This window comes from Myotis davidii, unplaced genomic scaffold (genome assembly GCF_000327345.1).
Source record: "Myotis davidii unplaced genomic scaffold, ASM32734v1 scaffold115, whole genome shotgun sequence".
Taxonomy (NCBI): domain Eukaryota; kingdom Metazoa; phylum Chordata; class Mammalia; order Chiroptera; family Vespertilionidae; genus Myotis; species Myotis davidii.
Window position 1 is genome coordinate 1,886,813 of NW_006291010.1, and position 25,228 is coordinate 1,912,040.

The following is a 25,228-nucleotide window of genomic DNA, read 5'->3' on the forward strand; positions in this document are numbered from 1 at the left end:
GAACGTTGGCGGGGAACGTTGGTTTCCACCGTCACTGAAGCAAGCAAGCCTCATGTTAGTTTCAAGCTGCCTGGCTGCCGGCCGCCATCTTGGCTGACAGTTAATTTGCATATCTCGCTGATTAACGAATGGGAAGGGTAGCGGTCATACGCCAATTAGCATGTTTCTCTTTTATTAGATAGGACTAGAGGTCCAATGCATTGATTCTTGCACTGGTGGGAGGTCCCTTGGCCTGGCCTGTGCCCTCTTGCAATCCAGGACCCTTTGGAGGATGTTGGAGGCCTGGTGCACAAATTCGGCCCGATCCCCACAGGCCAGGCTGAGGAATCCCACAGGTGCACGAATTTGTGCACTGGGCCTCTAGTATGCATATAAGATCTTTGGTTAATCTCTTCCCGCCCTACCCCCTACCTCCTTCCCTCTGAGATTCATCAGTCTGTTCCATGTTTTCATGCCTGTGCATTGAGTGTCTGCCTCCTTGTGGTCACGGTGCGTCATAGCTACTGGTTGAACAGTCGAAAGGTCGGACACTTAGCATATTAGCCTTTTATATATATATATAGATATACTTGAGAGTAACAAAACAGTTCCTCTCTTAAGCTATTATACATGCCTGACTATTCTTATAATTATAATTTTTGAATTGGCCTGATGTTGGCTTTTTTCCTGTGATTTCATACATGTTGATGAATAAGAGCAAAGAGCATTAAATGTTATCTATTTAGTGTCCTTTCTTTAATATTACAAATATTACAATATTTATATAATTGTAAATTATAAATTGTTTCTATATTGGAAGAGTTAGGTGGGGAAGGATCATGGCCTTGGATAAGAAGTTTAGTTCAGTGCCATGGTTTGATTTTTAGTCAGCATTAGCAGTAATTCTCACTCTTTTGTGTTTCATAAGAATAATTTAAAAAAATGAAGCCTGTGAGTTTGTACACGTTGGTAACAAAGGTTAGAGATTTTTTTTTGAAAATAATTTATTTGGTGAAAATCTTGCTAGTTCATTAATTTTTATTTCTTGTCAAAAAGAGATACCCTTCAATTTTATAAGAAGCTGTAAATTATATCAACTAACCTCAGGGCCAAACTGCTCTTTCTTTTATTTACTGTATGTTTATTGTTTATTTAGGCTTTATCAAATGGTGGCCCTTCAGTAGCAAAGCCATGGATGATATTTTATTTTGTGAATACATACCCAGTATTTTTTTCTGGTTTGGTCAGTGGGACATGGGAAAAGTAGTCCCGTTTATTGTATTAAAGTTCCAATTTTATTTTATTTTATTTTTTTACCATCTTTGCTTTTCTAGAACCAAAGTACAGACTAAAGGCTCAAGTTCCCTAGTCATAGAATTAAGTAGCTAGAAGGTATATATTTCGTGTCTCCAAACAAGATAGTGATGCTCTTCATCTAAGCAGCCATAAACCAGCTTGGTATTTCATTTTCATTAGTCAGGTCAAAAGTTCTGGTTATCACTAATGAGTTGGTGACAATGTTAAAACTTCTTTCTTTAATTAAATATTATGGTTGCAGAATAGTTTCTTTCAATTCCTTTTCTAGGCATTTTTAAAAAATATATTTTATTGAGTTTTTACAGAGAGGAAGGGAGAAGGATAGAGAGTTAGAATCATTGATGAGAGAGAAACACTGATCAGCTGCCTCCTGCACACCCCCTACTGGGGATGTGCCTGCAACCAAGGTACATGGCCTTGACCGGAATCAAACCTGGGACCCTTCAGTCCGCAGGCCGACGTTCCACTGAGCCAAACCGGTCAGGGCTGTAGGCATTTTGGTATGGATTTTGTGGTTTCAGTGATAGACTTTTAGTGTTCTTTCTATTCTACACGAATCGGTGGGTCTTAGCATTTTGTAAGGTCACTGGTCCTTTAGTGAAGTGATGGCAACTCTGTAGAAGATGTGCATATGTGTGCACAGGTACTTACACTTTACCCCAGCTGTGGGAGCATGGACTGCCTGAGGTCCATCTAGATTAACAACCCCTGTTTGAGACTTTCAAATTGATAACTTAATGAGTTTGATCTATATTGGATCTTTTATAATTACGTTTTGGGTTCAGATGTTTTAAAATGGTACTTTAATTTGTGTTTGGGATTGTTCCTAAAAACACAGGGGGAAAAAATCTTTTAACATGATTTTGATGTTTTAATTTGCAGACAGGAGTATGACTTAAATACCTTCCTCTAGAAATTTACAATATGTAATACCCTTTGTAATACTTTAAGCAATAAAAAAAAAGAAATTTACAGTTTTAAAACTTGAATCAAATGAGTTTTTTCATTTTATTTTAGATTTTACTCTGCAGAAATCAGTCTAGCATTAAATTACCTTCATGAACGAGGGATAATTTATAGAGATTTGAAATTGGACAATGTATTGCTGGACTCAGAAGGACACATTAAACTCACTGACTACGGCATGTGTAAGGTGAGGGAAAATTCTAGTTATTTGAAAGCTCTCAGATGCTGCTAAGATTGTTTTGGTAAAATAACTTCATACTTAAAGATGGAGAAATGATTACTACTTTGTTTAGGATACTTTTTGGAATTGTAGCACAAAAACAAGTATATAGGGTGGGGCAAAAGTCGGTTTACAGTTGTGAATATGTAAAACACAGTTTACTCTTTTGTTTATTATTTTCCATATGAACAACTGTAAACTTACTTTTGCCCTACCCTGTACTTTTTTTCTAACCATTTACAGAATTCCATAGTTTCTGTGTTATATGTCCTATAATGAGTTAAATTCTACATATGCTCTGTAACCTTTTTTTGAAAGTTGTGATATTATTAAAATTTTGAAGATAAAAATTATCTACAGCCCCTCAATGTTATTTAACACAACTACTTGCATATCACCTTCCAGTTTTTGCCATTTAATTGTAATTCTCAATAATGCATTTAAAATTTTCCTAGGAAATTTATCTCTTTTTATATTTAAATTTTAAATATCTGACATAAAGTGCAGTTCATTTTGAGGACATGTCCTTCATTTCTTGGTGTTTTATTCTTTTTGTAACACTGTTTTGCTTAAAGGTTCAGTCTTTTCCCACAAAATGTGAAATGAGTCCCCAGGAAATAGAATATTCTTATTTTATGACTTAGAGTCAGTATTTCAACTTTCCTAAAATCAGACCTCTTGCAAATATTGGATGGATTTCTTTTCCTTGTAACAATTCCTTGGGAAATCTAAAACACTAAAAAAATTTTATGTAGTTTCTACAGAAATACTTCCTTTAAGTTTAATTAATTTAATCAATCTCTTCACTTTCTCACTAGATGCTTTTATATAAAGAGTGCTTAGAATAGTGATGACTAGAGGCATATAAAAACTTGAATTAATATCTTCAGGCTTATGTTTGAAATATTTTGTGAACATTGATTTTTATGGACTGAAAAACTTTGACTATTTTATGATTTATTTAGTAGAGGCCCAGTGCACGAAATCATGCACTTGGCGGGGAGGCGGGGTCCCCCCTTAGCCCGGCCTGCACCCTCTCGCGGTCTGGGAGCCTTCAGGGGATGTCCAACTGACAGCTTAGGCCTGCTGTCAGTCAGACATCCTTATTGCTGCTGCAGCGGTGGGAGAGGCTCCCACCACTGCCACTGCGCTTGCCAGCAATGAGCCCCGCTTCTGGTTGAGCTGCACTCCCCCTTTGGGAATGCACTGACCACCAGGGGGCAGCTCCTGCATAGCAACTGGTTGTTCCGCCATTTGGTTGATTTGTATATTAGTCTTTTATTATATAGGATTTATCAGCAGGGGAATTTTAATAGTAACATCTCTGTTACGCTGTAGATAATTTAGCTGATGGGCCTATGTTTAGATAATTCAGTCAACAAGTGCATGATTTAGCATAGCTCTGTTACAGGTTAACAGACTGCATCCCTTGCCTCTGACTTTTGCCCTGAAAGTCAATGTCATTTATTATTAAACGATATGTCAAGTCATTGCTAATAGTACCAAACAACTTAAGTCACAGTCATATTTCTTCATGTACAGAATAGCTTATATATCCCTATGAGGAATCACAAAATAATCTTTAGAGCCACAACATATTACTAAATATTTCTTCCAGATGTTTATAGAAGTGTTATAGCTTATAGGGTAAAATTTAAAGAAAAATACACACACTATGTCTAAAATATCTTAGGGACACATCAAGAACCTCATAACAGTGGTTGCCTCTAGGGAGCTGGAGCAAGATGTGTCGGACAGGAATGTGAAGAAGGCTTGATTTTTCATGTATAGCTCCCTCCCCCCCATTTTTTTTCTTTTGGAATTTTTACCATATAATTTAACATTGGGAAATGGTTACATTCTAGGTACATACATTCAGTTGAATTTTTTGAAGTCATTAACATTAAGAAGTCTGTACTTACATAGGGAATTACATGCTTCTAAAGTAAAGGAAGCAGATGCTTAATTGTATATTTAACTATCTTGTTGATTTCATTTAAGAAAACCTTATTACGCCCTAACCGGTTTGGCTCAGTGGATAGAGCATTGGCCTGTGGACTCAAGGGTCGCCGGTTCGATTCTGGTCAAGGGCATGTACCTTGGTTGCAAGCACATCCCCAGTGGGGAGTTTGCAGGAGGCAGCTGATCGATGTTTCTCTCTCATCGATGTTTCTAACCCTCTATCCCTCTCCCTTCCTCTCTGTAAAAAATCAATAAAAATATATTAAAAAAAAGAAAATCTTATTGCTTATTTTTTAAATACATTTTTATTGATCTCAGAGAAGAAGGGAGAGAGAGATAGAAACATCGGTGATGAGAGAGAATCATTGATCAGCTGCCTCCTACATGCCCCTACTGGGGATCGAGCCCACAGCCAGGGCATGTGCCGTCACTGGGAATTGAACCGTGACCTCATTTATGACTTAGTATTTGATCAGTATCTCACGTGTACTTAAAAAGGATATATAATCTCCATTTTGCAAGCAAGGAGTCTCACACATACTCTCTCTCCCTCCTTCCTTTCTCCACACAGAAACATTGGTAGACATATTCTCTGTATACATAATTTATATATTTTTTCAGCTCTAGCTTTTGTCCAAATCTTTCTGTGCTTACTAATTTTTTGTCCATGTAATCTATCATCCTATATAATAAAAACCTAATATGCAAAGTGTCCAGTCACCTGGTCGTTTGTTCAACCAGTCAAAGTGTAATATGCTAATGATATGCTAAGGCCGCTCAACTGCTCCCTATGATGTGCACTGACCCCCAGGGGGCAGACAGTTAACCGGTCAACCAGTCGCTATGACATGCACTGACCACCTGAGGGAACAGACACTCAGACCGGTAGTTTAGCTTGCTGCTGTGGTCCAGCCGATCAGGACTGAGCAAGCTGTGCCAGACACGCCCTGGAGCCCTCCCGCGCTCCCTCCCGGCTGGCCAACCTCCCTGGCCCCGATCGTGCACTGGTGGGGTCCCTTAGCCTGTCCTGTGCCCTCTTGCAATCTGGGACCCCTCAAGGGATGTTGGAGAGCCGGTTTCAGCCCGACAGCGGAACGACTGGTCGCTATGATGTGCACTGATCACCAGGGAGCAGACGCTCAATGCAGGAGCTGCCCCCTGGTGGTCAGTGCGCTCCCATGGGGGCAGCGCCGCTCAACCAGAAGCCGGACTCACGGACTGCGAGAGGGCACAGGCCGGGCTGAGGGCCACCCCCTCCCCCCTACACACACAAGTACACAAATTGTGTGCACCAGGCCTCTAGTTGTGATTAGGGATTATATTATCAGTTTGGGATGCTTCAAAACAAGGTGGCTTCAAAAACAAGCACTTGTTTCTCATGGTTCTGGAGGCTGGGAAGTCCAAGGTCAAGGTGCCAGCACTCTTCATCATTTACAGATGGCTATCTTCTTAGTGCATCCTCCATGGGGGTGGGGTGCAGGGCTAGCTGTCTTTCCCTTTTTACAAGGACACTAATCCCATCCTGGGGACTCTAAACTCATGACCTAATTACCTTCCAAAGGCTCTGCTTCCCCTATCACATTAGGGCTTCAGTATGTGAATTTGGAGGCACACAAGCATTCAGTCCATAGCAGGGATTGTGAAATGCTAATACCTTTGTCTATTTCTATTCTTTGTATTTTGAGGCTGTATTGTTAGGCATGTACAGAGTTTGTTATAATTTCTTGGTGATTGCTCCATTTGTTATTGTGTAGTTTCTCTTTTTATACAGATTACTGGGTCTTGTCTTAATTTTCTCCATCCTGCAGCTATTAAAGTACAAAACCGAAAAAACTTATGCCCTAGGAACAACCAGAGAGAAACATCATAATGCCAGCTGTGGTTATATTAGGAAGCAAGGTTAAAGTGCTTCTTTCCTTCATAAAATATAATTCCTTTTACTCTGATATAATTTAACTTTTTCTATTAAATTTAACTTGAATATAAATTATATTAAATGCAATTTTTATCGTAATTGAACTGATTTTTTATCAACATCTAATGAGGACAGATTTTCTTTGAGCTATTTCAATCCATGATTTTAATGTGAAAGGCAACTGTGCTAGTGATATTTTATTTAGGCTTAACAGTTGCTGAGCTTCTATAGGTGAAATAAAAGAGGTGAATTTAAAACAGCATTTTGGGTCTTATTGTTTCTCTTTTTTTCTTTTTTATAAAAGGAAGGATTACGGCCAGGAGATACAACAAGCACTTTCTGTGGTACTCCAAATTACATTGCTCCTGAAATTTTAAGAGGAGAAGATTATGGTAATAAATTAATAGATGGTGTTTTTAGCTATGTGCTAAAAGGGTGGTTAGATGTGGTACAAATTGCATTATAGTATACTATAATATTTTAAAGTTGATCTTATAGTATAAGCTATCCTGATCCCCTTAAAATCTACATTAAAGCCCAAACTGTGAAATTGGAGACAGTGGAACTTTGACAGTATTTGGGGGTACACATTTGAATCATATTTTATTAGTGACAAGCACTAAAGGGTACTAGGCACTATTCTAAGCAGTTTATATATATTACCTAAGTTAATGCTCTCAATCATATGATATAAACACTGTTAATTCCCATTTCACAGACGAGGAAACTAATGTATAGAAAGTTTAAGTAACCTCCTCAAGGTCATACAACTGGGAAGTGGCAGAGTAGGGATTTAAACGTCATCCCCATGACTCCAGAACAGCCTCTGGAAGATTGTTCAGATTTCTTGGGATATCTTTAAGACGTGCCTTATCTTAAGAAAGTATGACTGCCTTGATTCTGGACCTCTTGTTTCAGCAGATGTAAAGGAGGATGGGCACTTCTTTTTTTTTTTATTAGTTAAGGTATTACAAATGTGTCCTCATCCCTCCCATTAACCCCCAACCTCCCCCCCCCCGCACACTCATGCTCAAGGATGGGTACTTCTGACCACTGCTCATAATCTGATTCCAAGGTTCTTCAGGAATCTTTAATCAGCTAGCAGAAGATCAAGTTTTAGACCCAGGAAAGTTATTCTCAAATGTAACTTAATTATGTCAACAGAACAAAATATTAGATACAGGCTATGAGTCTGAAATTACACATTTATTTAAGAAACTGAATGTGTTATTTTTTTTAGTTTATTTTTAAAGTTATCTCTCAGGTACCTCCCCTTGTTGATAAGTGAAATATGCTTGCAATTCTCTATGCCTACCACGATGGTTATAATGCTCTAGAGTTTACGTTCTCATGTTTATTTTTTATTATGTAATAAGATGAATCTCAAATTAATGACGTTTAAGAATGCAGATTGGATAATTTAAACTTTCTCTGTTGAAGGTTTCAGTGTTGACTGGTGGGCTCTTGGAGTACTAATGTTTGAGATGATGGCAGGAAGGTCTCCATTTGATATTGTTGGGAGCTCTGATAACCCTGACCAAAACACAGAGGACTATCTCTTCCAAGGTAAGAAAGAGGAAAATAGCCCTGCCAGTGTGGCTTAGTTAGGAATCGTCCTGTGTACCAAAGTGTTGCCAGTTTGGTTCCGGACAGGGCACAATACCTGGGTTGATGGCTCGATCCCCAGTAGGGACTGTGTAGGAGGCAGCTGATGGTTGTTTTGATCTCACATCGATGTTTCTCTCTCCCTTTCCCTTCTTCTTTCTCTAAAAATCAATTTTTAAAAAAAAGGAAGGAGAAAATAATCTCGAGAATGTCTTCCTTCATGTGTGAAGCTTTGACTTATTTTATACATCTTTTCTACCTCTGTAGTGTCCATTTCCATTTGCCAGTTACCGTCTCATACTCAAAAACAGTTTGCTTCAGATTGTATATGGCAAACAGATTGGGGGAAGAAATCCTGTGGCTAGAGAGGACAGTCTTTTCTCATGAACCCGAGGCCACATACATAAGTTCAAGAACAATATGGGAAAAAGTAGAGTACCACGAAGATAAGAGGTGTCAAAAGGCGAAGATAAAAGCCCCACAATTGGGAATACAAAGAGTTGAACAGAAAAAAGCAGATAAGCACAGATCCCCAACACACAGTCAAAAAAGTGGGAAGACTGCCATGAAATTCTACATTTAATAATTAAGAACTCACAATAGGAATAAATATTTCATATAATAGCAAATCCCAGAGGCCATGGACTATGTGGAAAGATGTCCAACCTCACTAGTGGTTAGGGTATACACATTAAAACATTAATGAACTACTCTTTCATACCCCATACATTTGGCAAAAAATTTAAAGTGTTGTTAATACCAGTGCTGGTGAGGATGTGGAGCAGCTGGAATTCTTCATAGACTGCTGGCAGGAGTGAAATCGACACATCTTTGAAGAATAATTTGGCAATGTCCAGTCAAACCCAAAGTAGTAATATGTGCCACACATTTTCCAGATATTAACTCATTTACACCTCATAACAAACCTATGAAGCAGGTATTATTTTTACCAGTTTTACAGATGAGGAAACTAAGGCACAATAAGGTAGTCAAAGATAAAACAGGCATGTAAATGATTAAAAACGGAGACGAATGGGGCTGGGAAAGTACACAGAGACATTTAAGCAGTCTATGTAATGTCTTATTTTTTTCTGCTAAAATGCCTTGAATATCATAATAAAAATGTAAAGATTAAAGTCATGTAAAAGTTAAATATAATGCCATTATTTTATCTTCCTAGTTATTTTGGAAAAACAAATTCGAATACCACGTTCTCTGTCTGTAAAAGCTGCAAGTGTCCTGAAGAGTTTTCTCAACAAGGTATAAATCCTGTATAAAAAATCTTTAGTGGTTTATCTCTATATAAATGAGACTGGTAAGTAGAGGATCAAGCAATGTAAAATTCCAAAATTTCAGAGGATGTAATTTTTTCAGTTACATCTGGAATTTGTCTCTTCGCCAAATAGTAATTTGACAACATTAGATACTGAGATAAACTGTCCTTTCCATTTGCCAACATAATTCACTCCCAGCTGTATATTACATATGCTATTTTCAATGTAAATGATACATACTGTGTACTCAATTAAGGAAAAATTACATCTTTGGGGATGGTCTTAATTATACTTTCTGCTCTTATTTTCAATTTTCTTTGGATTCATATTCATAGAATCTACTTATTGAGCAGTTGGGGCAGTCGTGTTCTCTACCAAATTCCCATGTCAAAAACCCTATGATTAGATAACATTCAGAAGAAACGAATCTTCTTCGCTCTTAACAAATCTGAATGCATTCAGTTGTTTGTTGTAGATGGTAGGCTATAGTTTTAGGATCTATCTAAAGGTATGATTCTGAACTGTTCTTACTGATAACATTTATAAAACACCAACTGTATAGGTTTTTTCCCACACCAACAACCAATTCTCTGACTCTCCAGATACCAACTATGTGTCCTATATTTCACTTCATTTCAGACACTAACTACCTGGAGTTAGTATCAGACTCCATAGGTGTAAGGACTCAATTCCACAAGACTGCCCTCACTTCAGAGGCCAGTCACAAGTATTGGCTACCACTTCTGCCTGACTTGGCTATAAAATTGGGGGTCCCCCTCACTCCCCCACACACACTTTAGTTTCAATAATTTGCTAGAATGGCTCACAGAAAATCAGGAAAACATTTACTTACTATCACTGGTGTATTATAAAGATAACAAAGGAACAACCAGACGAAGAGGTGAGCTCCAGAAGGGTCCTGAGCACAGGAGCTTCTGTTCCTGTGGAGTTGGTGTGTGCCACCCTCCTGGCACATAGACATGTTCACCAGCCAGAAGCTCTGTGACCCCCATGATATAGAGATTTTTATGGAGGTGCCTTCACATAAGCCTGGTTGGTTATATCATTGGCCATTGGTGATTGAGCTCAATTTGTAGTCCCTCTGGAAATTGGGCTGAAAGTCCCAACCCTTTAATTGCATGGTTGGTTCCTCTGGCAATCAGACCCCATCCTGAAGCTATCTAGAGGCCCACCAGGAGTCACCCTATTAGGGAAAATTCAGGGATTATTAAAAGGGACTTGTTATGAATAACAAAAGACACTCCTGTCACTCAGGCTGTTAAAAGGGTTTTAGAAACTTTGGGTCCAACCAGGGACAAAGACCAAATACATACTTCTGATTGTGTTACAATGATCTTGGCAATCAAATCAAATTGTAGGTTAATGTGCATTTACCTTCTAAGATAAATGGATAAGATAATGATGACTTTTAATAAAATAAGAAATTGAAGCTTATTTTAAACTAGAGGCCTGGTGCATGAAATTTGTGCCACGGTAGGGTCCCTAGGCAATCAGGGCCGATCAGGGCCTTCCTTCCTCTGGCTGCCGGCTGCTGGTCGGGACCTTCCTTCATTTTGCACCACCCCCTGGTGGTCAGTGCATGTCATGCAAGCGGTTGAACTCCTGGTCGGTCAGTCGAACTTCCCAGGGGACAATTTGCATATTAACCTTTTATTATGTAGGGTGAGTGCTTTATGTGAGGAAAGTTTTAAACTAGAAACCTAAACTTTAACACAGTGAAAAGCGAAGGTCAGAGGTGTTAATATGCAAAATAAAATGCCTTTTATTGGGGGACTCGGGGCTGGGAACATGTTTTCATTTCACAGTAATGAATAAGCTAAGTTATAGGCCCCTTCCCAGTCCAGTGATTCAGTTGAAGGTTGTATCATCATTGTACACAAATTATACGTTGTTGCTGTAATTGGGCATAGAGCTGCTAAATTGAGCTAAGAACAAACTTGTGAAGTTTGGGGGTTTGCAAAATTTGACTTGTCACTGTAATCCATGGCAAAGACATAGCTGAATGCTGCTCAAATTATTCTGCTGCTCTATTTTTCCTCCCATTTCTCCTTAGCATGGATGGTTGCAGCTTCACTTTAGTTACATGACAGCTGGGGAAAGAGCCGTGAGGAAATCTTGTCACAAGCTTCAGATACTCATTTGAACCTAGTGTTGTACCTTCTAGAAAGGAAAGGTAGACCATTCTGATTTCAGAAATAAAGGTATCATATAGTAGACACAAAACACAGGTCACAAAGATCATGTATTCTAAAGCCTGATATTCACCCATTTTTGAAACATTTCTTTCCACCATAGGACCCAAAGGAACGATTGGGTTGTCATCCTCAAACAGGATTTGCTGATATTCAGGGACACCCGTTCTTCCGCAATGTTGACTGGGATATGGTATGTAAATTGTGATTGTTTTCTGTGTTGGATTTCATCATTATCTTGGGCCAAATTTTATTACCTTGAAAGAATGTTGAAAAACGAGTGTATCACAGCCTAAATTACTTAAAACCTCTCTCTAAACGCGGAACAGATTGTAATATTGAGACCTGCACCACTGCTCAGATTTGTAAATTACTTCCCTCACTGTGAATAGTGTTGTGGCACCTTACCTAGGGACTCACTTTAATAAGACTGGGAAACCTCTGGGCAGAGGGGGATTTTTCCAAGAATGCAGGCTTGAACTGTCATCCAATATGTCTTTCTAGATGGAGCAAAAGCAGGTGGTACCTCCCTTTAAACCAAATATTTCTGGGGAATTTGGTTTGGACAACTTTGATTCTCAGTTTACTAATGAACCTGTCCAGCTCACTCCAGATGATGAGTAAGTAATTCCATAGACTGAAATAGTGTCGGAGTTCTTTGACGGTCCCACTTTTAGAGGCTATATAATGTTTCATGATCAGATTACACTATAATTTATCTAACCACTGAGTTACTGGGTATTGAATCTATTATATCACTATAAATTATGACAATCATGGGCATTTTCTACTTTGACTGACATGCATTCTCTCTAATTCTCACGACCTTATAAACCTAGTTATTATCATCTTCGTTTTACAGATGAGGAAACTGAGGCTCAGAGAGGTTAAGCATAAGTTACACCGATGTGAGGGGGCAGAGCCAGGATTCAGACCCAAATATGAGTGGCTACGGCCTGTGCTGTTTCCACTGCGCTGCACTGTTTTTCATTTCGATGATGACTACGAGTTCCTGAGTATGACCTTAGATAGATTCCTAGAAAGGGAATTAGATCAAGGGGTATGGATTTTAAAGCTCTTGATGTGTATTGCCAAATTGCTTTTTAAAAATATTATATCAAATTATCATGTCCAGCCAACAATGATCTCATGTATTTTTTTATTTTTTATTTTTTTAAAAAAATATATTTTATTGATTTTTTACAGAGAGGAAGAGAGAGAGATAGAGAGTTAGAAACATCGATAGAGAGAAACATCGATCAGCTGCCTCCTGCACACTCCCTACTGGGTATGTGCCTGCAGCCAAGATCAATGCCCTTGACTGGAATCGAACCTGGGACCCTAGAGTCCGCAGGCTGACGCTCTATCCATTGAGCCAAACTGGTTAGGGCTCATATATATATTTTTTTGTGTTCGTGTTACATATTGTAAAAATACGCTTTGGAATAATTTGGGGATGTTTTGATCCTTTACCTGTCATTACAGATTCATTCTCTCGTCTCAAGGAGGCTCTTATAGCTCGGCAGACATTTATGTCTTGTTAATTCTTATCACATTCCTCATTGCAGCTGTTCTAAACTGTCTGTACATTTTAGCCCTGCCTCCATCACTCTTAATGGTTTAACTCTGCCTTAACTTGACTGCACAGCACAGATCAAGACCTCCCTGTTGTGAGCTTGCTCCCTTTTCAGCTGTCATTAGGGTGCTTGCATCTCAGAATTGCTGTCTAACTCTTCTCAACCAGTTTCTTCTTCCCCATTCTTGGAAAGCTGTCTGTCTTTTGCAAGGGGTGCTCTCCTATTTTCCTAGACCTGTTCCCTTATTTTCCTCCAGGATCTTATTTACTCAGTTGCCTCCATTACTCCACCTTCTTTAATTTCTTTCTTTCAGCTTCTTTCCCTCTGCCTACAAACATGCTCAGATATCCTAATTTTTTTCTCGTGAATCTTAGCACTTCTTTGAACTACCACATTCTTTCCTTATTTTCTTTTCATCTGCAAGCTTTTTCAAAGATAGTTAATAGATGCTCATGGTAAAGGAAAAATAAGCAGTATCTCTATCGAATGCCTTCATAATAGTCAACATTGATTGCAGTTTCTTACTGCCAACACTTTAAAAACACAATTTAACCTGCTCCTTCAGCTTTTGAAGGTTGAATTGACTTCTTTCTAAAGTTTAAGGCATGTTTTGATCAGTTCTAGTGTACCCTGATGTCTATAAAGCATTTGGCACTCATGGCCTTGCTTTGGTTGGCACTACCCATCCTGGTTCTACTTCACCTCTGTGACCACTTGTCACCTTTCTTCCCTTGTCCCCTCCTTGAGACTAGGGTGCTTCATGGTTCTGTTCACGCCAGCCTTCTCTCTGCTGTATGCAGTTTGTATCTTGGAGATGTCAGCCAGCCCCGTAGCATGGATACCAGCTATTAAAAAGGACTCCCAGCTAACTTGCCCAGCAATTACTGAGCAGAGGCACTATGCTAAGTACTAGACATTCAAAACTGATCAAAACTTAGGCTAATTTTGCAAAAAAAACTTACTGTTTATTAAAAGAAAGAGATATATATGTACCAAAGTCATTATTTCAGACAGCATTGTGTTTTAGAAAGAGCACTGGGTTTAATCAAAAGATAGGAATTTGAATTCAGATGCCACCTCTTACCATCTGGGTAACCTGGGTGTGAATTGTTTAACTTCTCTGAGCCTGTTTGTTCTTGTATTGCCTACGTCACTAGGTTGCTGTGAAGAATAAATGAATTATGGTTTCTAAACCTAGCCACCACCCTGGTATCTATCCTGAGCTGCATTTCCATTCACTTGTTCAACACCTCCCTAGCTTGTCAGACAAGCACCTCAAACATATGAAGTCTGAAATCAAAGTAATGACTCTTGATGGTCTCTTTTTCTGTTCTCAGTGATTCCTTGTTTTTATTTGCCTTTTTTGCTCATTGCAGCACTGTGCATTACTGCACTCGGATTCAGAGTATCAGGATCATTGATTCCTCCTTTCCATTAAAAACCTATATGATACCTTCATCTGCCACATCCATGTCTGTTTTTCCTTTACTTCATCATTTGCATCACATCTTTCCTTTTCATTTGCATTACCATAAACCCAATTCAAATCTCTTTCAAATCATACCTAGAATATTATGCCAACCTCCTAAATGGACTCGTTTACTTTGCATCCCACTCTGTGCACCTCATGAAGTGCCACTCCAGAAACCTTTAACAGCTCCCGCATTGCCTAGCAAATGACATCTATCCTCTTGGCTAGCATTTAAGGCCTCCCACCATCTGCTCCAGCCTAACTTTCTAGCCATAGCTCTTGCTATACTTTAACACAAACGCTGTGATCCGGTTAGTCTCTGACTCACCATTCCCTGATCGTGTGCTGCTAACCTTTACTCGTGCCATTTCCTCTATGTTCTTCCTTAATTTTTATCTGTTGAAATCTTCCCCATCTTTCAGAGCTTTCTCAAATGCAACCCAGTCTTGGATGGATCAAGGTGAAACTCCATAGTGTAAACATCACTAGATTCTCTGAGCTAGCCATTACTTCCCTCCCAGAATCATCTGCCACATTAATACCCTTCTTCTATTCCCGTGCTCCAACTCTAATAAAATTACTTTCATTTCCCCAGACCTAGCATAATCTTTCATAATTTCATCCAGTAAGTGTTTGCTAAATGAATGCTTCTTTTTTTTTTAATTTCTCTAACTAGAAGTCACCCTTTTATTTTGTTTTGTTTTGCTTTTTTAAAAATTTTTAAATTACAGTTTACATTCAGTATCATTTGTATCAGTTTCAGGGGTACAGCAAAGGCTAGACAACCGGCACCATACATAGTTTCCACAGTATTATTGGCCATATTTCCCTGCTCCACTCCACATCCCCATGACTGTTGTATAACTGCCAATCTGTACTTCTCAAAAAATGTGAACGCTTCACAAATTTGCATGTCATCCTTACACAGAGGCCATGCTCATCTTCCCTGGACCCTCCTGATTTTAGTATATGTGCTGCCGAAGCAAGTACTACACTTTTCTTTAGAAATGTGTTTATCACAGGACTTAGCGTGTCCTATATGAAACTTAGCAGGTACTACTTTCTCTTGTAGCTTTCTGTTCAATAAGGTACCTTCCCTCCTTGAAGGACAGAAACTATATCCTGTGTAACTTTGTGCTTTGCAGTAAGATGTGTACATTGAAGTATTAAAATATTCGCTAGTACTACTCACTCCTCATATATTAACTAGAAGCCCAGTGTAACCGAATGTCAACCTCCCCTTCCCCCGTGACCCATTGCCTGTCCGTGGCGTTCTCCCTCCATTCCAGGTCTCTGGGTGTACTTGTTCCTATTGCCTTTCCCTTCTGGGGAACGTCTTCTGGGCCTTCTCTTCACCATCTATTCCGTCTGGCTAATGAGGTGACTACTAAATTGAATGCCTAATTCAGACCTGGATGTTTACCTGTAACTGTGAATGTCGTTCAGGTCAAAAGTTAAGATACTAGAATTGTGATAACTTGTGCCTTTTTAAATCTCAGTCTTCAGTTTGGATTACCTTTTGATCCTAAAGTTGCTTGCGAGTCTTTTAGCCTGTTTCATTTTTTTTCAGGACTCTTGATTCTTCTAGAAAATATTTTGGGATTAATCTAAAAACTATTAAAACTTCTTTCCATAATTAACATAAATTAGCCTTATTTTTTGTTTCTTAATCTTATTTTACCATTTAAATACGTTGAAGAAATATTGATTATGGAAATTAATTCACTTTTGTCCCAACAGTGATATTGTGAAGAAGATTGATCAGTCTGAGTTTGAAGGCTTTGAGTACATCAATCCTCTTTTGATGTCTGCAGAAGAATGCGTCTGATCCTCGTTTCTCAACTGTGCATTTTGCTCGTGTTGCCATTTAATGCATGGAAAACTCATTACCAGCCTGGATATGATGAACCATTTGATATTTGCCAACTACAAAAAAGCGCTCAATATCTTGTGTTTGTTGACTGTAAGAGTCAATTATTACATATAAATTTAACTATGGGAAAAAAAAGCGACTAGTTTCCAGACAATCGTGTCAAAATTCATTTATACTGGTAGTCTAGCAGCCTACTGATGAGTAACAAAGTTGTCTTTTTCCTTTGAAGAAACTACTTACCACTGCTTTTAAAAAGGGTGTCTGTTGCATTAAGGCACATGGTGGTATTACATCATAAGCCTCTCTGTGATTTTTGTCATACTTCCTTCTAAGTATTTAATTTTGGAATAAAAAGATTAATTCAAAATATATTACCTGTTAGTGTATGAATTCTTTGTGTTTAAAAATTCAGCTGTAAATTTTATCATTGCCTTGGATAATTACTGATTTTTAAGGTAGCAATTGTTAAGTTGACTGGTAATAAGAGGTATTACTTGCTAAAAATTGGGGAATACAGATTCTTCTTGAGGAAAAAGGCACATTTTATTAAGAATCAGATTCCAAATCATTAGCTGTTTTTGAGTTCTTTTGTATATGAGGGGTTAGTTTCTGAGCTAGTCCCTTTAGCCAGAACTTTAGCTGGAATGTTAACACATGTAGTTCAAAGGATCCACGATATAGCTGAATGGAAAAGTTCTCATTATATAGGAAGGAAAAATAGAAACTTAAAGGATATATAAAAAAAGTGCAATGGTAATATTTATTTCTTATTGGAGAGTAAATCTCACAGTTGCTTTTGTGATTTGATTAAATAAGGAGGCACTTATTACAAAATTTGTAAAGGCATTCTATTTATCCAATGGAGACAGAATGTATACTATTTGCCCTTATAATTTAGTATACAAGAAAAGAATTTACCTTCCAAACAGTGTGTTAAACATACTTACTTCCTACCCCAAAATACATTATCCACACTTTTGGACCCTGCTTATGGAGTCTGCAGTGAAATCCATGAAAAATAATAAACATGAATAAGTGTTCAGGACCCACACATACACTCACATCACAGTGCCAACCCCTTTAGCGAGTTTTTGTTAAGTAGGTAACACACGTAATACAGAATACAGTACATTTCAGAGGCAGAGTTCTTCAGATTATGTTTTATTAATATTAGTGTTTAGGAATGTATTATGTAAAGGGATGCCAGAGATAGCATCCTTCTGTTATTTTAATTTTTTTTTTTTTTTAATGAAAAGGGACCTAAAAGTAACCACCATCATCTAAATTACTTATAATTCCCCAATCTTAGTAAAACTTAATTTTGGGGAAAGCTGTTGAGTCTTCCGCTTAGAATTACTTAAAATTTGTAGGCATTTAATATCTTCTTTTTTGGATGTTATATTTCATTAGAAATACAATTTTCCCAAAATTTCTGACCATGTACTCTTTTTATTTTATGATTTTTAAAAATTATTATTCTACAGAGTTTCTCTCATACACAAACATCAGTGTGAGAGAGAAACACTTATTGGTTGCTCCCCTTTACGTGCCCCGGCCGGGGATCAAATGCGCAACCTGGGTATGTGCCCTGCCAGGAATTGAACCCACCATCTTTTGGTGCATAGGACGATGCTCCAACCAACTGAGCCACACTGGCCAGGGCCTGTCTGGCCATGTAGTCTTTTCTTTAAATAATTATGTCTGAAAGCAATGAAAACCTCAAAGGAAAAATATTTATATCCACATGTTTCTCTTAATACCTGAAACTTGTTTTTAAAAAAAAGCAGTATTCACTTCAATCATAAACTTACAGAAAATTCGGACATATTATGGTACATGTTTATGATCTTGCTTTTAAGTGGTGCTGTTTCCCCTCGGGCATTAGTTCTAAAATTTTAGAATGTGGAATAAGTTTGTTTAAAAACACATTACTGGGCCTACCTTAGAATTCTGTTGGGTCTTTGGAACCATATTTTGAGGAAACTTTTGAGTCATTCTTTTATTTTTGTCCTGTGGTTAAATATTAGAAAGAGTACTCATGATAAAACATTTTGAGAAGAGGTAGGCAGTGAGTACTCTTTTACCTACTATTTTAAATACATTTTGAATGAATGACTTCCTCAAGTTAGATATCATCTCAAAAAAAATCCCATCAGTTTTCTATCAATGTTGCAAACGATAAGCATTTTTCTGTGATGAGGTTTTAGCCATTATTCAGGGTGGTCTTTAGTTTTTAATCCTTTTTTAAAATCTAAGATTTACTGTGTATATTTTATACAGAATTGCATTACAAATATGTTTCTAATTATGTTCTGTATTTTGTAGTCTTTAAGTGCCATGTCAATCTTTTTTATATTAAAGTTCTCTGAAAATACTCACCAGGGGAAAAAGGTATTTGACAGTCAGAATGGTTGGAATTTTGGTGTTCTAAGAAAAAATTTATTTTGTATAAGCATGTGGTCAGATCATTTTATGTGTACGCAGCCTGAATTGGCTATCAGGTATTTTGTTTATACATTTACTTTTAAAATTTTGTTTTGCTTTTGCCATGTAGAATACTGAATACTGCCTTGGTCATCATAATGTAGTCTGTATTTGTGTACCTTTTTTTTTTTACTTTAAAATTTTAAATAAAATGTTTTAATACCCATAAGATTGGAACGTTTTTAATTATGTAACATATCAAAACCTTGTTTAAGAAATATCACAACTTGTTCTAAAAGGAAAATGAGAATTTTAGGGTTTGGGATTTTGCTGTACTTCCAAAAGCATTCCTGTAGTGCTGGTGCCATATTGTAGTCATTCACTCATAAAATAGTCAGTATATTTTTAAACTTGCCTGTCTATGTATCTCTTTTATTAGAAAACAGATTAGTAAAAACAGATTCAGCTGAACACAGAGCATTTTAAGTAGTTTTAAAACGGAAGGAAATTTGAACAGAACAGATGAATCCCAAATTATGTTCTGCAGTGATCTATTGTAAAGTTCTAGAACTCCTTTCTCAGTTGTAGCTTAGTGTCCTTATGTAAATAAGTGTGAGCCTGGTGTCCCACATTTGCCACTCTATTGTTTCTTTCCCTTCACAAAAATAAAATCTTGAGTGCCTTTCTTTTTTTTTCTTAACTTGTCAGAAAGCTCTAGAGCCTGTGTAATAAAGCCACCAAAGGCTGATTTCATGAGTCCGTTATTTTATCTTTTAAAAAATTTTTTTATTGTTGAGAGTATTACAGATGTACCCCCGGTTGGCCCCCCATTGCTCCTCTCTACCTGGATCCCAGTGCACCCCCAGGTGTTATTTTTATCTTAAGGTCAACTCTTTCTCAAAATGGAGTTAAAAGCAGTGTTATCAAAGTACTATCCGGACTATCCCCTGTACCAAATCATAAATATATTTCCTTTGAGTTAGTAAAAGTCCAAAGAGGAGTTTGAAGTTTGAGGGAAGTTTTTCATTAGGCATTTAGTCACCGGGGGAGTCAACCAGTCTCTCCCTGGAAGGTAAAGCCAGTCTTCTGTCTTTAAAATTCAATAGGTTGCTTTCTGGACAACACCCAACAGTGAGCCATTTGCTGTATTTGATGGTCTCCCTTTGTAGAAATACCCTTCTCTGCGCTAGGACGTTAGTTAAAACCCAGATGCTGGTAGTCTGAGCAGTTTGTACTCAGAGCTTATTGTTCCTGAATATACTTGGAATTTACTATGCAAGGTGTTAAGTAAGGCTAATAAAAAGACAGAACCTCTACCCGTGACATTCGAGATGGATAATATACTGAGGAAGATGTTCGTCTTCACAACAAATAGTCCAGTGATAAAAGCCAAATAAATGCAGTAAAATATGGATTATGTGGTCATGATAGTTTATCACTTCACCAATAAAATTAGTTTTACTTGACATGTAATTGATCCATGCTAGACATTTTTCAGGTTTATGGTACATTCCACAAAGCTTTCAGAATTCAAATATGTATTAAGAATAAAATCTTACATGCCTGTATGTATTATATATACACTAAGGGCCCCATGCGCGAATTCGTGCACCTTGAATGGAACTCTGGGCTGCAAGGCTGTGGTGGGTACAGGGGCGGGTCTTGGCCCATCCTCTGCATCCCCACCCCGCCCTGCCTGCCACGGGCCCCTTGTCCTCTGTCTACCGGCAGCCCCACTTCCGCTGCTGCCGCTCCCATGTGCTGATGGCACCGGCCCCGCTGGCACCTGCTGACAAGATGGAGCAAATGGGGCCAATGCCAGCAGCAGGTGTGAGCGGGGCCTGCTGCCCCAATCGCCCCTCAGGAGCAGAGGCAGGTGGAGAAGCCCTCGGCGATCAGGGGTGGCAGTTGCCACTCACACCGCTGACAGTGCTGAGCGATTAGGGCTGGCGCTAGGCATCGGCAGTGGGTGCGAGCAGCGGCTCTGGCACTGGCCGTGGGTACGAGCAGGGCTGGCACGAGCGCTGGGTGGGACCGCAGCACGCAGGGGCAAAGAATTTTCAGTAACCACCAGAGGCTCGCCCCGATGACAGCGACCAGCACCCCGCCTTGGTCTAGCGCACCCGCTCACCTGCTCCACCATTCCACCATGGCTGATGCCTGCCATGTTCTGCTCTCTTCCGCCTGCTGCCGACACCCACCATGTTCCACGCATGCTCCCTGGTGGTCAGCGCATGTCGGGTGGTTCAGTTGTTCCACCGTTTGGTCTATTTGCATATTAGGGCCATACATATATATATGATTATTTTTGGCTTTTGAGCTCAGAAATATGAATTGGATTTTACATGGAAATGGGAGAGGAAATTGTCCAATGCTTCTGCTCAGATTAGGTTTTTATACAATCCACCTCTGAAATTTATAATTAGAAAGAATCCAGTTCAGAATTTGAGAGTGACTCTTGGATGTAAAATGTGACCACACAATTCACCTCCCTGTAGCAGTTTGTGCCTTACAGGTATAACAGTGTCCTTTTACTCCAATTATGGAAGAAAATGGAATTACCAGTATCTAAGAATTAAGTGGCTCTTTATTGTGACCTTTCAAAGTATATCTGAAACTTATAACTTAAGACAGATGGACTCACTCAAATTGAGAGAGCTGTAATTCGTTTTCATTGACAGTTTAGTCAGAAGCAAATGCTATTTGTGTAAGAAAGTCCATTGCAAGTCTCTAAAAAATTCTTGAAAAAATTAGATGCTTTGGTTTTTTTCCATAAAAGGGAAGTGCTGGGTTTCTAGAGGACTTGCCATGTAACGGTAATTGCCATTTAAAACTTACATGATATAAACTATCTGCAATGTGGGTGACTATCCTTGGTGACATTTTAACTTATACATAATATATTTAGGAGTACAATCATATAAAGGTAATTAAGTACAAGAGCCTAATTCTAAAACTTTTTATGGCGCCCAGTACATTTTTTTCTAGGAACTCTAGGTTTTTATTTTAAAGTCAGATTTTAAAACTTAAGGACTGTGGAAGGTATATGCATTTCTGAACAGTTTGACTCAAGTTTACCCAGTTTGAAACAATATGTTAATGAGGAAATCTGAATCAGTGTGCCAAAGACTTGATATACTGCTAAATTATTCTTACTTTAAGTTTAAATTTTTAATTCATGTATTTATCGGAGGCTTTACAATGTGTCTAGCACTATTCTGATTTGGCGGGATTTAGAAGTTTTATCAATAGGAGTTTTCTATGCCATAAGGAACAAATCATTCTAGGAAAGTTGGCTTAAGTTAAAAACAAAAGTCTGTGTGTATGTTATCCCGTGTAGGAAGGGGATATACCCAATGAATAAAATAAAAATTGCCTGATAGGTGTGGCTCAGTGGTTGAGCATTGACCTATGAACCAGGAGGTCAAGGGTTGATTCCCATCAGGACACATGCCTGGGTTGTGAACTAGATCCCCAGTGGGGGGTGTGCAGGAGGCAGCCAATCACTGATTCTCATCATTGATGTTTCTATCGCTCCCTCTCCCTTCCTCTCTAAAATCAAAAAATATATATAGTTATTTTAAATAAATAAAATAAAAATTAACACTCTCCCCCAAGTAGTGGGGTCTGAAAAACATAGAAATGGGAGGCAAGCATAGTGTATCTGGTTTTCTCTCAGAATGGTGATTCTATCTGCTTCATCACCACCAGGGGCCAGTCTTGCTGTAATAAAGGTCAACGTTGCCAGTACCTAGTCCTCTAGGAGGCAGTGTATTCACACCCGGCCGGTTACCAAGAGGTTCCAAGATTTTTACTAAAGTTGATCATCTGTGTTTTGATTTTACAGAACTATTTTTTAATTTAAAAATGTATTTATTTGTTATATTTCTTTTAAAATATATTGTTGATTTTACAGAACTATTAAAAGCCCATATACCATTTGAATTGCTCTTCTGAAGGAGAAATATTAAATGTGTTATCTGTGAGTGTGGCAAGTTCTCATAGAATCGCTTTGTCTTCTTTAACTGTCTGAGTGCTAGAACTTCCATATTTATAAAACACAAATGAGGACCTACTGTGTGCCCTGCAGTGGGAATATAACAAGCAGTCTAGTCATGTCATATTTCATGCTGTCTGGGCAGTTTTCCATCTATGAAGGATACCTTTAGGTGCAAATAAAATCAGGGCTGATATGAATCATTTTAATATAGAGGAATTCGGTTAAAACAAAATCGAAGAAATTGTCCACATTCTTTAGTTGTGGGACTTTCTATATTACATATTGCATGGCAATAAAAAGTGTCCTTCACAGGTTGAACCCAGGAATGTTTGTAGACACTCAGACTGTCCATTAAAAACATGATTTCAGAAGAGTTTTGACTATGGTGCTGACGGGACCACCCTGAAGCTGTTTTTTGGGATATTGATTTTAGACTGTTTCTTAAGAAACGAAAGACTCAGAAAGACATTTGATAAACATACTCTTTCTTGCCCAAGAGATTCAGACAGGGAAACTTGGTTTAGGAAGGGGATCTTAGAATGTTCACTTTAGTCCAATTTGAATTAAGTCTGGTAAACAAGAGGGCTTCGGGCAGGGGCAGTGGTTGGCAAACTGCCCCTCGGCAAAACGCGGCTTGCCACATGTGGCTCTTTGGTCCCTTGAGTGTGGTTCTTCCACAAAATACTGACTTCTGTGCATGGGCCACGAAGTTTCAATCGCATTGTACGTGCGCGCCCGCACATGGTATTTTATGGAAGAGCCACATTCAAGGGGCCAAAGAGCCGCATGTGGCTCGCGAGCCACCGTTTGCCGACCGTGGGCCTTAGGTAACCCCTGGCCCAGTTTCTGAGTCACCTAGCAAGGATTTTCCTGCCACGTGTATTCAGCTCTTCCTCAGCTACCTGTAAATTGAATGGTCTCACTTATGAAATCTAATGCCCCATGCCTCCATTTCTCCTTTGTCCAAAATTTCTTATATACCTAATGTTGCCTCACTGGCTTTGGACTTTTTATGGCATTATCATGCCTATATGAATTCTCCAGGCTCATGTATACTTTGATGTTCTCCTGTTAATTTGGTTATTAGGCCAAAATAGAGGAATTTAGAAGGTGGGAGAAAAAGTATTAATATTTTAAAGCTCCCACATTGCTATTGCAAATACACTTTTGTACTGGAGGTAAATAGTTGAAAATCATTTTACCAAGAAAAGACATTTTGCCAAAACCAGTTTGGCTCAGTGGATAGAGCGTTGGCCTGCGGACTGAAGGGTCCCGGGTTCGATTCCGGTCAAGGGCATGTACCTGGGTTGCGGGCACATCCCCAGTGGGGGAAGTGCGGGAGGCAGCTGATCAATGTTTCTCTCTCATCGATGTTTCTGACTATCTCTCTCTCCCTTCCTCTCTGTAAAAAATCAATAAAATATATTAAAAAAAGAAAAAGAAAAGGCATTTTCTTGGTAATCCCATTGAAAATTAATTTCCACCATGCCACAATTCCAGGCAGTAATTTACTTCATTGCCCAAAATAACTGGTTGTACAATGTGCTGCAAGTTGCATTAAACCTCACACCTTCTCCTTCACAGGTTTTACATCAACAACTTTTTTAGATCTGTTGTGTTATTGACACCACTTTATAATCTGTGTATTGTAACCTGGTAGCGAGAGTAGCTAGGAAGTATGAAATGTGTCCACTTATAAAGTATTCTTTTTTAAAAAATATATATTTTATTGATTTTAATACAGAGAGGAAGGGAGAGGGATAGAGAGCTAGAAACACCGATGAGAGAAAAACATTGATCACCTGCCTCCTGCACAACCCCACTGGAGATGTGCCCACAACCAAGGTACATGCCCTTGACCGGAATCGAACCTGGGACCCTTCGGTCTGCAGGCTGACACTCTATCCACTGAGCCAAACTGATTAGGGCTTATAAAGTATTCTTAAAAATATAAGAGTTCCTTTTTGTATTTTGAAATAAGGGGGAAGCTTGGACCTTATAACTGTGAGGTTTGGTGTTTTTACTTCTGTTTGATTTTTAATGATGCCAAAGCAAGTTAAGTTTCCCCAAAAAAGTTGCACCTCGATGGTAGATCCAGCCCAAGGGAAATAGCATGTGTGGAGTTTAATAGCCAACATAGGCCAGCACGTGCGGAACATTTTGCATGCCTCATTTAATCCTAACAAACCTCTGGCAGAATCTCCCACTCCAGAGCTGCTGAACTGAAGTCTTTGTAGGTGGGACCAGAGACCAGCAGCTCAGGCTGATTTCAGGTTAAATCTTGAGAACTGCTAACCCATACTGATATGTACTATTTTTTAAAAAAATATATTTTATTGATTTTTTTTTTTTTTTACAGAGAAGAAGGGAGAGCGGTGGAGAGAAACATCAATGAGAGAGAAACATCGATCAGCTGCCTCCCACACCCCCCC

The 25,228-nt window shown here is 38.6% G+C and overlaps 1 protein-coding gene across 2 annotated transcripts in view; it reads left to right on the forward strand.

The window, feature by feature from the left end:
* The window catches only part of PRKCI (protein kinase C iota), a 73,241-nt gene extending 56,495 nt beyond the window's left edge, over positions 1-16,746 (forward strand). Inside the window, exons 12-18 of one of the 2 annotated variants that reach the window (XM_006764097.2) lie at positions 2,314-2,449; positions 6,664-6,751; positions 7,800-7,925; positions 9,145-9,224; positions 11,555-11,644; positions 11,956-12,071; positions 16,240-16,746. In XM_006764097.2, the coding sequence (XP_006764160.1) occupies positions 2,314-2,449; positions 6,664-6,751; positions 7,800-7,925; positions 9,145-9,224; positions 11,555-11,644; positions 11,956-12,071; positions 16,240-16,327 (724 nt within the window). In that variant the 3' untranslated portion in view covers positions 16,328-16,746. The remainder of the gene's footprint in view (positions 1-2,313; positions 2,450-6,663; positions 6,752-7,799; positions 7,926-9,144; positions 9,225-11,554; positions 11,645-11,955; positions 12,072-16,239) is intronic. The other variant, XM_015564172.1, reaches the window with a different exon arrangement.
* The last annotated feature ends 8,482 nt before the right edge of the window (positions 16,747-25,228 follow it).